The sequence below is a fragment of the Acipenser ruthenus genome, chromosome 3, assembly GCF_902713425.1.
Source record: "Acipenser ruthenus chromosome 3, fAciRut3.2 maternal haplotype, whole genome shotgun sequence".
NCBI classification, from domain to species: Eukaryota; Metazoa; Chordata; class Actinopteri; order Acipenseriformes; family Acipenseridae; genus Acipenser; species Acipenser ruthenus.
Genome location: NC_081191.1, coordinates 26,997,808 through 27,013,404, shown reverse-complemented (window position 1 = coordinate 27,013,404; position 15,597 = coordinate 26,997,808). Strand labels below are relative to the sequence as shown.

The following is a 15,597-nucleotide window of genomic DNA, read 5'->3' as shown; positions in this document are numbered from 1 at the left end:
ACTCCAGCACAGCGATGTCTCGGTCACTTATGACAAACACGCTGAGATCGTCAGCATATGCGGAGAGCTTGATAGGGGTTGCATTGGGCGCAGCTGGTACAGCCAATCCAGGAAGTTTCTCCCTCAGCTGGTGTAACAGGGGCTCTATAGAGGGCATAGAGCATCCCTGAGAGGGAGCAGCCCTGCCGTATCCTCCTCTGCACAGGGAAGGGAACAGTCAGACCGTTATTAATTTTCACAACACTAAAAACATTGTGATAAAGGAGTCTTATAAAAGAAGTAAAAACAGGGCCAAAACCAAAAGCTTTTAAAACACGAAACAGATACTCATGGTCAACTCTAAAAAAAGCCTTTTCCTGATCAAGCGAAATGAAACCAAAACCAACATTATAAACTTTGGACACATTAAAAAGATCTCTTAATAAAAACAAAATATCAAAAATCGATCTCTCGGGCACACAGTATGACTGGTCTGTGTGCACCACTGATCCTATGTTGGTCTTTAGGCGATTAGCGAGAGCCTTGGAAAGCAGTTTGTAATCGGAGCACAGCAAGGAGACAGGGCGCCTGTTCTTGATATTACAGAGGTCCCCTTTCTTGGGTAGCAGTGTTATCACTGCCCTGCGGCAGCTCAGCGGCAGCTCCCCATCCCGGACACATTCCTGCAAGACCTGGTACAGGTCCTCACCAACACAGTTCCAGAACTTCTGATAAAATTCTGCAGGCAGTCCATCTATTCCGGGAGCCTTCCCTTTGGAGAGCTGCGCCACGGCCGCAGTGAGCTCTGGGAATGCCAGTGGAGTGTCCAATCCGCTGCTCTACTCCTTGTCCAGGCTGGGGAGACCCTGGAGAAGCCGCTCCATCTCTCCCGGGTCGCAGCCCTCAGCCTTGTAGAGATCAGAATAAAAGCTCACTGCAACACGCCTGAGCTCCGCAGGGCTGGAGACCTTTCTCCCCCCGGGCAGCCTCAAACAGCACACTGTCTTGCGCTCTGCTGTCTTCCTCTCCAGGCCGAAGAAGGCGGCTGTGGGGGCGTCCATATCTTTGAGTTCAGTAAAGTGGGCTCTGAGCAAAGAGCCTTTTACCTTCTTCTCCAGCAGGCTGCCCAGGAGCTGCCTCCTCTCCTGCAGGCCCTGATACACCCCCTCATCGCTCTCGCTGGCCAGCTGGCTCTCAAACTCAACAATCTCTCTCTCCAGCTCACTGACCACTGCATCCACTGACCTGGTGACATTTTGTGTGTATTGTTGACAGAAAAGTTTTATTTGATTTTTCCCTATATCCCACCACTGTCTTAAACTACTATAATTTGTTTTTTCATTTTGCCAATTTTTCCAAAATAATCCAAAGTAATCAGTGAAGTTTTTGTCCTGTAGCAGATTGTTGTGAAAGTGCCAATATGACTTGATTATTTGATTGGTAGTGAAACAGTGACGGAAACAAAATGATGATCAGAAAAGCTACTGGGTGCTATACTACTTTTAGTGAATTTGTTAATATGCTGTTGTGGAGTATAGAACCTATCCAGGCATGCCCCTGACAGCTGATTTTGATTACATTTGATCCTGGTATATTGTCTACTTGTGGGATGAAAAATCCTCCAAATGTCAACCAGGTCAAAAGTATTTAATACAGTGGCCAGCTCCCTGACAGATTGGGGATGGGGATCCCCGTGGTTTCTATCTTTATTAAAATCCATTGTACAATTAAAATCTCCCTCCAGCACGAGGAAATTATCCGTACTGCAACCCCTGAGTACCTGACTGAGCTTTTTAAAAAATAAAATTCTCTCTGCCCCAACATTTGGCGCATAAATATTAATAAAGTCAATAAAAATACCAGCGTGTTTTATCTGTACTTTTAAAAGTCGACCTTGAATAATCTCCTCAATAGATAAAATATCCACCCCAAATCCTGGAGAAAAAAAACAGCAACCCCAGCACTAAAATTAGAACCGTGGCTTAAAATACAGTCGCCCCTCCACTCAGACAGCCAGTGAGACTGATTACTGTTGTCCGAGTGTGTCTCCTGCAATAAAATCACGTTTGAACGCTTGCTGTTTAAACAATCAAATAATTGTGCTCTTTTATTAAAATCCCTGCACCTAAAATAATTTTCTCCATTGATAAAAATAGATTATTCAAAAATAACAAACACGTTAAAATAAAAATGTTCTTAATAAAATTAGCCATTAAAAATGTTTAGTTGAGGCTAATGTTTTCCGAACTAAGCTGACATATTTTTTAAGTCTGAACCTCTTTTTCTGATCAAACTCATTTATAGTCGATTTCCTTAATATTAAATCCGCAGAACACAAAAACAGTTTCTGGTCTGGGAAGAAGGATTTAATGTCTACTCGCCTCTTACCTTTTGTTCTTTCAAGAAAGTCACTGATCTCTTTCAGTGAATACAGTTTCCCCCTTTGGCTGGCCGTGATGTCAGAGAGCTGCGAGGTGTCGGAGAGCCCGTCCTCCCATCCATCCTCGTCCGATCCTGCTGATCCGTCCTCCTCCTCGTCCGCAGAATCTCCATCAACCGCCGGCATCTCCGCTACCGACCCAGCAGGCTGAGGAGTCTCATCACTGGGGGGAACGCCAACAGGGCCTACCTGAGCCCCAAGGCTATCCCCCACAACACCGCTCCCTTCCAGCACCGGGTCCTCAGACACAAGATCTGCGGGTTGAGGCCCGCCTTTCTCTTGTCCTTCAGACCCGGCGCTTGGCTCCACCACAGCGGAGGGTTGAGACCCTACGCCGCTGTCGTGAGAGACCATAATGGGCCCCCACACAGACTCCTCCTCACCCGCCACCAGGTCGGCAGCAGCAGGAGATGTTCTTTTTTTAAGTTTTCTTTTTTTTACGACTGCAGTGTACACTCCCTCCTTGTCTGCGTCGGCCGGCGCTGCAGCCCCCGGTTCGGCTGCAGCCGCGATGGTACCCGGCTCCTCCGGTCTCTTCCTCCTGGGCTGCGGCTCAGATCTCGGCGGCTCAGGTCTCGGCGGCTCCTCCACCTCCGCTCTCCGAACAACCCCGGCCGCCTCCCCGTCACCACTGATACTGCTTGTCCCTGCTTCAGTCTGTAGCTTGGGGCAGGTCCGTTTAAGGTGCCCCTGATCCCCTCAAAAGAAACATTTAAAAACCTCTGTGCTGGCAAAAACAACATAATCCCTGCCCTCTACATTAAAACGCCAAGCTACATTTAAACTTTTTACCGGGTTATCAAGCAGTACAAATACTTGTCTCCTAAAAGACATGACGTGTTTAATCTCTGGATTTTTACATCCAAGGGGAATCATTTTGATCGGCGACATTATTTTACCATATCTGGAAAGTTCTCTTTCAATCAGTGAATTATTAATAAAAGGGGGAATATTCGACAATATTACTTTGGTAAGAGGCGTAGATAACGGTTTTACAATTGCCAAAGAATCATTCGACATAAATCCCTCTTCTACAATTTTGTTAACCAGATTTTCTTGGTTAAGGAAAACGACTATAGCTTTGTTCATCCGTGAGGCGGATTTGATCTTTTCAAAACCCACCGGAGTGGGAGCCCATCTTTGGGCACACACTGGCTAAAACGTTTAAAAAGTACTAAGATTACAAAAAAATACTTTTTAAAAAAACACGTTTTATAAATATATAATAAATAAATATAGAAGTAAATGGCGAATAGTTCACCACTACCGCTCTCACACAGCTCACAAACCCTGCTTGCAGCAGGCCCCTCCCACAATCCTCAGAGAGAGAGAGAGAGAGAGAGAGAGAGAGAGAGAGAGAGAGAGAGAGAGAGAGAGAGAGAGAGAGACAGCCTTCCTAAAACTGAACACCCAACCTGCCCGTTACATCTGGACTACCGAAAAACCAAGACATCAGCCTGCCATTTAAAACACATATAAAAATAGAGGAAGACATAATTATGGCAGCGCCAGACAAAACTAGAGGGATTTAAACCCAATCATTGTAATTGCTGTATGGAACTCTTCTGTAAAAAGGAGAATAGAATTCTGAGCAGAATAATTGTCTATTAAAGTTCCTTTTGAAAACAGGTAGCCATTGTGCTCTGCCTATATCTGAACCTCCTGAACTTGTCCATTGTTTGGCTCTATTTTAAAGGGTAGACCATCTTGTTTGAAAAAAACAGACATTGTTCTAGTAAATGTATTGTTAATGATTTCCATTCTTAAACACTGTAACAATGGAACAGAGAACAGCTTATACTATTCAATGACAGGGATTAATTCTATGGTAAATTATAGAAATGTGAAGCCTGTTAGAGCATTTTATAAAATCAAATGATTCAGGTGTGATCAAGTAGTTTTAATGCAAACCTGCAATCTTGTGATCTAAATATCCTTCTTGAGTCTATGCCAATATAGCTAGCCCAAATACTTAAAGGCCATGGCAAGCTTCTGAACTGTATAAAAACACCAGTACTAATCCATCACTTTATTCACTGAAGATCTGCTTGCGTTTACAACGGTGCTATGGACTCTTCAAAAAACAAACATGTTTGACATGGCAACAAAATGATGCCCTGAACAGATTGCCACATCAAAGTAGTAATACAGTGTCAGATGTAAACTTCAGTGAGTGTGAATGAATAACTAGAAGTACCCTAGAACAATATTATAACTTAAATTTATGATCACTATAATGATACTGTCAGCCAATAGCACAGTCTGTAGGTTTGTAGTCCAGGTTGAGTACAGCTGCATTTCAAATATTGGTTATTCTACTTATATTTTATCTGAACTGTTTACTCACATTTAAATGCTGTAAAGATAAAGACACATCTCCTACTAGCACCAGAAAAAAGAGTGAATGAACTAAGCAAAAATGTATTTTGTAACAACTGTACCATGCTTTACAGGGCTCTTTCAGAACAGAAAATAGGAGGCACTTTTTTACACAGAGAATTGTGAGGGTATGGAACCAACTCCCCAGTAATGTTGTTGAAGCTGACACCCTGGGATCCTTCAAGAAGCTGCTTGATGAGATTCTGGGATCAATAAGCTACTAACAACCAAACGAGCAAGATGGGCTGAATGGCCTCCTCTCGTTTGTAAACTTTCTTATGTTCTTATGTTCTAAACAAACCCCACAGCAACTCCATCTTCCCCTTTAGAGGAAACAAAAAGCTTTCCTCAATAAAAGAATACAAACTGGAGACATACTAGAACGTTCTACAGTACTGCATTGTTCAAAATCTTTACATCTTTGTTGCATTTTGTAATGACTATCATATTATAATTACTTGCTTTTTTATGTAATATACTATGCAGAAGCTGCTGTCAAAATGTACAGCTCTTATTATTACCGTATAGATAGAGAGATTTTCATACTGTTAAATAAACATTTATGATTTGTTTAGAATGAAAACCGTCACACTAAAAACATGTGAAAAACAGGCATGAAATGTCCTTAACAACTCAATGCAGCGATAAAAGAATGAAATGGACTCAACAGTGTTGGCAACTGGATCAGCTACTGCTTTGAGGTGCAATTAATATCAACAGGGTGTCAAACTTCAGCTTCGAAAATAGCTACTCATTATCTCAGTCATCACCAATAAAGCTGTGCCGCAGAGCCAAAAACAATAGAACTTTGTCATCTGCTATGTTGCTGTTATGATTATACATCCAGATCCAGGCATGTGTTTTTTTTTTTTATACAGAAATACATTGTTCCAGTGATTGTACCCCACAGCAAGCATGAATGTGAGTGTGTTTTTGTTTTTTAAGCTGGCACAGGCAGCTTTATCCAATAGGAGATGCTAAAACCAACAGAAGCTCATGGCCCTCTGTCAAGTTATCCTTTATGGACCATGCTAGAGTTGTTAACATTGGGAAAGCATAATATAATGACTGTGTGTGAGGGATGGAAATATATTTTATGGTCTGTTACGCATGGCCCATTACAGGCCAGCCAAGGAGTTTTTATCAATCAGTAGTGACCAAGGCACACTCCCAGCTGTAAAAAAAACCCCAAACAAATAGCAGACATGAACTATTAAACAATACACTGCACTATTGGGCAGTATTTATATTCTGTTCAGGAGAACCACAGCTTATGTCTGTTGCTTTCTCAAATTATTATTACCTGCCACCCTTTTCTTCTGTTGTAGATATTTTTAATTTTCTTTTTTTTTTAAATTTAGGAATAAAGCTTTGTTTGCCTGTTGTCTAATGACTTCTTGATTGCTTCCCATTGACTCAAATTGAAAACAATATTGAACAAGTTTATCTGCTGTTAAACAGCAGTATTTTAGTTAAGTTAAGATTTTCCAAGAAGACTGTCACCAGTATATTTGTGATAGTTAATATTTCAAAAGCTGAGTTAAAAAAAAAAAAAAAGTATAGATGATCAATCATGTAATAAATCTGACTGAGGGACACATACTGTAACATTCAAAAGGTGAGCTCCTGTCTAGTATGTGTTTCCTTATTATGCCAGCAGCAGAATGATGAAAAGCTGTCAGGTCATACATCTTGAGTGGTAACTTGGTATTGTTAACCTCCAATGATCAGACCAACTCCAGCTTCTGTCATTTTGCTAACAACCAGATTCCTTTGCTGATCAAAGGAAGCCTATCACAGTATTTTATCGTAGGCATGTCTGAGTTCCTTTTTTTTTCTTTGTCTGGGACCAGTTAGTTGTTTTACATGTAGACATTTGAAAGACGTTTCCTTTTCTGTAATATAGTGAGGCTACATTACATTTTTTAACTTGCGGGAGCTCATGTATCCCATTAACTAAGAATCTCTGCTCTATTGGGACACTTAGTGGTGAATGCTAAATCACAGTCCAATGATGTCACATAATCACATTTCAGAAGATCCCTTACTAACATATAACTAATAAATCCAGAGGAAAACCCACATCTGATTACTTTTTCGTATTACATTGAGGTCAGAATGGTAATGCCTAATTTGGAAGATACATTGGACATATACAGTTACCACCACATACTTACAAGGGCTCAGGAACGAACCAAGGATCATATAAAAATGAGATGATGCAAGTATAACATTTATTGCGGTCAGCTAGAGGCAGGCCAGACTGAATGTCTGTTATTCCAACAGTGCTCAAATGGCATATTCCTATATATATATACATTTACATACTTTCAGATAGACTAAATCCCCTCTCACACTGGCATGTTCTACCCAGGTCAGAACCTACCCGGGTCAGGACCCGGTGTCATGCGGGTCGGCTACGCGATTGCACACTGCGTTTGATAAAGCAGGGTTGACCTGGGTGACAGACGCAAGTGCACAATACGCGTATCAATGCCCCGGAAGCAGCTTGTTACTGACGCTTCCATCCAAGCTTCTCTGGATTGAACTGTCGGCCCAAATGTTGATTACAGCAAACATTTCTTCATCCCTGCTGCAATCTGGCTCATGCTGTCTCTCAATCAACAAAAATATGGCTAAACATAATAAACAGAAATGTTCCTTAAGGAAGTGAAACCTTCACGCAGGCGTGGTTGTTTGTTATTGTGTCAGCTCACAAATGGCCGTCAAGCATTTCATCTCTCTCAACCGGGTCAAAGCTGGTCAACCCACATCCTAAGGTGGGTCGCTGGGACCCCGGTTAACCCAGATACGACCACGGTACATGGATTCACACTACGAGGGATTGTGACCCAGGTAGCCAGGACCCGGGTAGGAGTGCCAGTGTGAAAGGGGCTTAATTTGCAGCTTCTTGGGCAGTCACTATGGAAAACCTACTGCACATGAATATACTGAAGTAAAAAAAAAAAGTGTACGTAAGCTCTCATGCAATTTCAGTACTCTTTGTGTTTTAGGAATGCAGTTGGTCAGTTCATTTACTTACAGGTACACCCATAAATCACTGTGTCTAATTTACTCTCCAAAAAGTGTGTAGACATTTTTTTTCAACATTTGGTCTATTTTCTACTTGACAGTTGTTGACAGATGCTGACATAATAATGAGAGATGTGCAGACATCAACCATTTTGACGTCTGAGTAAAGCCATGTACTGTAACTTTGAACTGATGGAACTTTGAAACTGATGGTTATCATGTACACCAGTATCATTTGGTCTGTGGTATGTGCGCACATGTTGTACATGAGTTTTGAACTAAATATGCATGCTTGACATCCAAAACCAGATCTTGATATTCTGCTCGAATTGGCCCATGTTTGTGTGAGCACACCATCTGGTTTCTCATGCATTAAAAGACAGAGGCTTTGTGATGTCAGCATGCTTTGAAGTCTGTACTGCGTTGTGGGGGTATCAGGACTGTCGGATTATGCAGGGTTTCTATAAACTGGGTTCAGAATGGCTGGCTCCACCTGCATTTGGGTTTTATACAACAGGAACCATTATTTACACACTGCTTATGTAGCAATATTATGTCCTACTGAACCTTATGTCCTTTTTTTCCAGCCATGTACAGAAAGCTTTTCCTCGTCAGCTTTTGCAAAGATCCACTTGCTTGGCCAATATCGGAACAGCAGGGTACTGGACTGTGAACTGCATGACTACCACCATAAAGAAACACACAACAGCCAGTTACTTTAGATGACAGGCTAATACACCTCATAAGCCTGTAATTGGGCAGCCATTATTAAAAGCTTAACCCTTTCACATTATACAGCAGGAAATTATTTCCCATTGTTTTGCTGCGTTCAAAAGGCCGTAATGTAAACTTGACATTATTTTTAGCACGTATGCGTGTGCCACTGATTTTTTTTCATTCTTTCTTTTTGCTATTTTGCTCATTACAAGGTGAGGTGGCACACCAGTCCTGACCGATGCTTGGAGGCAATTTAAAACACATTATGTTGTGTTCCACTTACCATCATCTAAGTACATCTGGTCCAGCTCTTGGGGCTCTTGCTTGACAACGACAGGCAATGAGGTCTGACTATTCTCTTCCGGCAAGAGCGGCAGTGACCCTGGCTGGTTTGTCGGAGACCCATTTTGCTGAGTTTTCTTCAGCTGAGGAGGTTGCTGCCCCATCGGCAGGGAGGGGTGAGGTGGGCTGTAGGTCTGCACATAAAGTGTCTCCTGGGCGGCAGAGGGAACCGGAGAAGAAGTGGGACTGTTGGGATAGAGTGTTTGTTGGTAACCATGGGAACAGTTACTGCTCAGATGCTGACTCACCTGGGACTGCAGCATGATGAGAGATGATTGGTCAGGGGAGTTGGGGTGCACAACCACAGACCTGTTGGGCACTTCCTGGATTGTGGGGACGCCTGCTGTGGGCTGCTGGAGACTGGCTAGCTGACTGTGACCAGTGTTGGCATTGCATTTGGTGTAGGCAGAAGGGGAGAGGTCGTGCAGCTTAGGACTTGAGTTAGAGGTGGATGAAGAGGATGACATCACAATGTTTCTCTGCTGGTAGGAAGGGAAGCTGGCCACCAGACAGGAGCCAGGATCTGGAGGCATCATGGAGGTCAGGACTTGCTGGTTGTAGTAAGATTTGGATAGTGTGTTTAGTCCGGGAGCTACGGCCTCGTAGTCGTCAGTAGGTTCTGTTTTTATTATTGGAACTGGTTGAAAAAAAAAAAGAAAAAAGAAAAAATAGAGTAAACATACATTATGTGACTGAGTGGGCCTGTGGCTAGGATACCCTCAGCAAAACAAACAACTTCGTGAATAAGACTCTGTATGCTGGTTGCCTAGCTCACCCACCCAGAAAAGTTAAAACTTTTTTTTTTTTTTTTTTTAAATGCATGACTCATCAGCGCAAGAAAGCTCACAGCTGGTTCTAATATTGAAAAGGCCTATTTACTTTGGATTCTTTGCCTGCACTAATGTCCTATAAAAAACATATTTTTAAAATATTTTGCTGCAGTAGGAGCCTTAGACCCAAGGACCACAGTTTAAAACAAATTATTTTTATTCAAAATGCAAAAGGATTCAACTGCAGTATGCTTCTGAACTCTCAGAGCAACCAATGTGTTTATTTGATTAGAGGCCACACAAGCCATAATTTAGGCCAAAGGAACGGTAGGTGAGCTAATTGTAAATAAAGCAGTGCAGATGTTACATTTATTAAATTAATGGGGGATGGGGAAGTTTACACTGTCATTTATACTGCCAAAAGTCACACTTTTTTGCAAATAATTTGATTTACTTAATTCAGGAAAAAATGTGGTTGCAAGAAACACACATTTTATATAATACACATTCATGTTTTTCTTTGAGAACATTTGAGTTTCACATAACTGTCATAACTTAAATAATTTCCCTTTTATCCTTAGCAAGAGAAATTTTCGTTCTCAAAGAATCACAAGCAAGAACAGATTGCGGCAGTACCTTTTTAACACAAAATCCAACATATCAGTTGGATTCATTCCTCTTATCAGATGTATATACTATCAAGGTTGTTCTTAATACATGTTTTTACCACAGCATGCCTTCTTGTACCAACAGATGTTCCTAGCAGTGAAAGCACTGATGGAATTTATGAAGGATATTTGGATGTTTGAAATAGTTAATTTTACCAAAGACTTAATTTAAGATTTAATTAAATAATAGATGACTACTGATTCATTTAAGATAATTCAATTATACCTTAGCTTTACAGAGGAGACTGAAATTGGTTAAAATGAGCAGCTGATTTCAGTGGCATTTAAAAAAAAGGCATAATTAAAAATATGTGTAAAGAGAATGCGCATTGACTTTCTCAGCAAGAACTGCCCTGCAATTACAACAAGTTGCCACCGGTTAGCAATGTGTGCTATGAAAAAACTTTCAAAGATTTAATTGTAAAATACACAATTTGTGTGGTATTACAGGAAACATAGCACAATAAATCTTCTTTTTGAGAACAGAAAAGAATAAAGTGTCAAACATGTAAAACAGTTAAAAACACACACTCATATTATCCAAACGAATGTGAAGTTGGCAATATATTAATATACTTTTCTTTTTTTTTACCAAATATGTGGCAGCATTGTTCTTGTCTAGAATTTCTGTTAATGACACCCCAGTCAGTAGTTAATTAATCATTGGGAACTATTCACACAGCTTTAACTCATGAGCTATTAAAGACTTTTTTTCCATAGTTATGAATGAAATAAAGTTTTATAATGATGAAACTCTTCTAGGCTGCCAACGTCTATAAAAGTCACAATAATATACATTATTCAACACATCAGAACAGACTTTCTTTTAACTAATGAGTTAAAGATTTGTGAATCTCAGGTTGGTAGCACAGCACAGGCTATATTAGTCCAAATTCAGACAAGATTCACTGCATGTTAGATCCAATCTTTCTATATTAAAAACGCATACTAAGTTTTAGGCAGTGTTTTAAAAAAATAACACAGTAAAACAAGTTACAACATTAATAACCTTTATTTTAAAACGACAGATACACATATATAACACAAAAATGATATTCGAGACAGCCTGTATGTTTTTCTCCAGACAATGGAAATGTGCAAAAAAACTGAATATATATTCCTTTTAACCCTGAACACCATAGTGATGCCCTGAGGAAACAAACATGACATCACTCATAATAAAACATGTTTTAAACATAGTATTAAAAAAAAGCCATGCAGTACTAGAGGGTCAACATTTTTTACATGTACACTCACAAGCATTTGGGCATTGCACACAGTGTCACCTGTGGCTAATTGTTGTAACTGCAGCATGTTTAACATAGCACAGTAAGTATCTGACTACTGTTATTGGTGAAAGCAGATCAAAGAGAAGGTCCAATTTTAATTTTCCGCACACCCCGGCCAGACAATCTTGGTGTAGGTCTGCCCCCATGCAAGTTAACCTATCTAATTATAATGAATGAGTAAGTTGTTTCCTGTGGACCCCAGTGACTGGCAGTGAGCAAAGTTTCACAATTACAAACATACACAAGCTGTCATACAAAATGAAATATAAGAGCACACATATGTATAAAGAGCAATGCACCGAGAAGAAAAACAGCAACAGTTTAAAATCAATTAAAAAATATTTAAACATTTTTAAATTAAACAACATTGAGCAGATGGGCACAGATCCAGGGCTGATGAGTTTACAAATAACCCATAATGTTTTTTCTAAATGCTACCAACAGGTTGGCTTTCCAACATTTAATTGCAATTTTGGGGCCAGCTCCAAAAAGAAGAAAACAGATGAAGTTTAGGTTATACTGGGTAATCCACTGCTGTTTATGGTCTCAGTAAATGAAGTATTTATAGGCAGGCCATTAGTCCATGCCAATCATAATGTGTTTCGGTCTGAGACCAGCTTGCATTTTTTTTTCTATTGTAAACATCTGAAGTACCTCCATTGCCAATGAATAGGCAACAACAATCTTTTTCATTTATATACAAACAGGTATGTCATTTACTATGTCTATAATAGCCGGTGCCTTAAATTCAGTTACATGTTTGCTCGGTGCACAGTATGAGGTATATTTACAGTAATGTGTATGTACTGTATATACTGTAGTAAAATGTTAAAAGATTAGCTGGGCTGCACACCGCCTTCATAACACATCACGTTGTGTTATTATCTTACAGTGTGTCCCTCACAGATTATCTCAGATTCTATATGGTAGATGACTGCTCAGAATCGTGAATTTCTTACAGTATGGGATCCTGAATTATTTTTACGATAATCCAGTATGATTAAAACAAATTAAAAATGGTAGAAAAGCTTTTTGCAATTATCTGTTTGATAGCTGAGCTTTAGCTTTTGACACTTAACCGTTGCTGGTTGTCGCTTCTCGATCAGGAAATGCCTGCTGCCCAGGCTATTGTTGCAGTTTGCCATAGTGTTGAATGAAACAGAAACAGAATTGTCAGACAAACAAATATTAAACAGATTCCTTTATGAAACTTTTCTTGTAGTTTGTGTTTTAAATTCATGTGCATGTAATACAAGATGTGGATTTTGAATTGAAAATCAGCGGGTTTCAAAAAGTCTGAATTTAAGGTGTCTAGAGGTGGGTGGTAATCCTCCAATTGCAGAACGGATTGCTGTCAATTAATTAATTATAAACGGCAACAAAAATGTGATATTGAATATATTGTCACTCATTCACCTTTGCGTAACATGATGATTGCAGCCTAGATTTAATGATTAAATGATTTAAGTAAATCTTAAATTATTATTATTATTATTATTATTATTATTATTATTATTATTATTATTATTATTATTATTATTTGTATTTGTTTACGACTGTAAGTCACCCTGGATAAGGGAGTCTGCTAAGAAATAAATAATAATAATAATAATAATAATAATAATAATAATAATAATAATAATAATAATAATAATAATATTACTATTTAACTAAATCGTTCTAAAGGTCTTTCTCCTCCAACTGCCCCGTCCTGGTCCTCCGTCACCCGGCCTTTGTTGATCTCTCTGACCTTAAAGGTGGCAGCTCAACTGAAGCTTGTTCCTTCTGGACTGGACGGTAGACCTTGGGCCCAACTGCCTAACCACTCTTTGCTACTTTCTATTCATCTATGGAAGCTGTGCATCAGTGTTTAATCTATGTGTAAACTGAGCACTGCCAGAGCAAGACCCATTACACATACAGATTAGCCAGGCCCAGGAATAGTTCTTTAAACAGTTTGTTTGTAACTGTTTAAATAACTTCAACTATTTGAATCAAGTTCCACTTGCAATATTTCAACAGTGATTATGATGCAAGTCAATGCAACTTAGCTGAAAATAGCCTTTTAAAAATAGTGTTCCTATTTTTATATCAGACTTTAGAGGAAGTATATTTATCAGTATGTAAACACACTATACAATGCAAAATGAGTGGGAGTGCAAACGTTTGCTCTAGTCATAATAAGCAGACACATGTTTTGTGTTTATTAATAGCAGCAGTAAAATAAGCATTTTTCCATTATTAAGAGTATGGGTGCTAGTGAATGAAAAACAGCGTTGCAAAAGAAGACTCTTTGTTCTGCTCTCTAATGAGTTCTTCTCACTGGCATTAGTAAAACATTAAGGATCAATTTGATTTGTTTTCTTTAATCAAACTATAAATAAAACAATTCTGGTCTATTTCAAAACATGCTGCTACTGTATATTATTTCAGAACACATTTTTAAAATGCTTTTGCTTCTTCTCTAATGTACTTTAATCTTCTTGTGACTAACATGGCAGATAAACACTGAAATTGCCCATTTGTGCCATTCAGAGTTTTTCAGTGGTCAATTACTAATATTTCTTGTTCATAAAATGACATGCTGGGGTATATTCAATTGATTCAAACTGCTGTTGTTTAAATCATTAAAACAAAACCCACCCTGGCATTTTACATGCATTTGAATGAAAAGACAAGGCACCCCCTTTTTTTTAGCACCAACAAAATCTTAAAATTAAAGGCTGTCCAGTTCTTCTTAAAAAAACACCCATGAGATCACATTAATAAACAACAGAGAGCTATCAGCTATTAAAATCACAAATTCACAGAACAATAGCCGTTTTACTAGAAAACTGTGGCAAGCAGCCACCAGCGGCAGTGCTGATAGAGCTGTGGGCTTTCACTGCAAATGCATTTACGTCACATCTGTCTGGTTTGGGACTCAACTGCCTCACAAATGAGGATTTAGTCTCAATGGCACCAGCTTCCACTGGGAAAATGTTCATTCTACAGAATGTTATCCAGGCCCACAGAAAATCTGACCTTACAATATTTACCTTCTGTGCCCTTGCAAACAACAGTTTTAAATATAAAGAAAATCAACATACGACTTTCATTAATGCTTTGTAATAGTATTGGAGCACAGCCTGATTCTTGGATAAGCAGATATAAAAGATCATTTTTACATAAGCCTTTTTATCAGGTGCTAGGTGACATTAAGTGACTGCAACAGCTCTGGCAGCGTGTCATAGTTCTTCATAACATTCATAATTGCAAAATACTTTCAAATCTCAGGTTTTAATAAATAAACAAATAAATAACTAAATGTCAAAGACAGATATGTCAAAGACAGGCCGGAAAAGGGGTGAAAAGGCCACATGCATGATTCTATACATTTACTTTAACACTTCATTTCATTAATTTCCTTTCTTGTTAATGTTTATTTTATCTTTGGTATCTACTTCTTTTTGAATGACTACTTCATGCCAATTTAACCATAGCAGGTATAGATAAAGGCTCTCTGCTAAGATTCCCAAAATATTTTACAAAGCCATAGGAGGCTGTGTGGTCCAGTGGTTAAAGACAAGGGCTTGTAACCAGGAGGTCCTCAGTTCATATCCCGCCTCAGCCACTGACTCATTGTGTGACCCTGAGCAAGTCACTTAACCTCCTTGTGCTCTGTCTTTTGGGTGAGACGTAATTGTAAGTGACTCTGCAGCTGATGCATAGTTCTCTGTAAGTCGCCTTGGATAAAGGCATCTGCTAAATAAACAAATAATATGAATGCAATGCACATATTTATTGATATAAATCTTCAAGCAGATTGACTGTACTAAGTGATAGGGCAATAAGGACACACACATATATATATATATATATATATATATATATATATATATATATATATATATATATATATATAGACTACAGAATGAACTGCAGTTCATGACCTATATAAACTAGCAGCGTCTGAAGTTTAGAGACATTGGTACAAATTT

General features: G+C 39.1%; 1 protein-coding gene across 5 annotated transcripts in view; it reads right to left on the bottom strand.

Annotated features, from left to right (window-relative positions):
* LOC117394763 (nuclear factor of activated T-cells, cytoplasmic 1-like) overlaps positions 1-15,597 on the bottom strand; it is a 124,595-nt gene that overhangs the window by 31,927 nt on the left and 77,071 nt on the right. For 3 of the 5 annotated variants that reach the window (XM_059012753.1, XM_033993302.3, XM_033993303.3), the window contains one exon: positions 8,832-9,527. In XM_059012753.1, the coding sequence (XP_058868736.1) occupies positions 8,832-9,527 (696 nt within the window). The remainder of the gene's footprint in view (positions 1-8,831; positions 9,528-15,597) is intronic. The other 2 variants (XM_033993304.3, XM_033993305.3) reach the window with 2 other exon arrangements.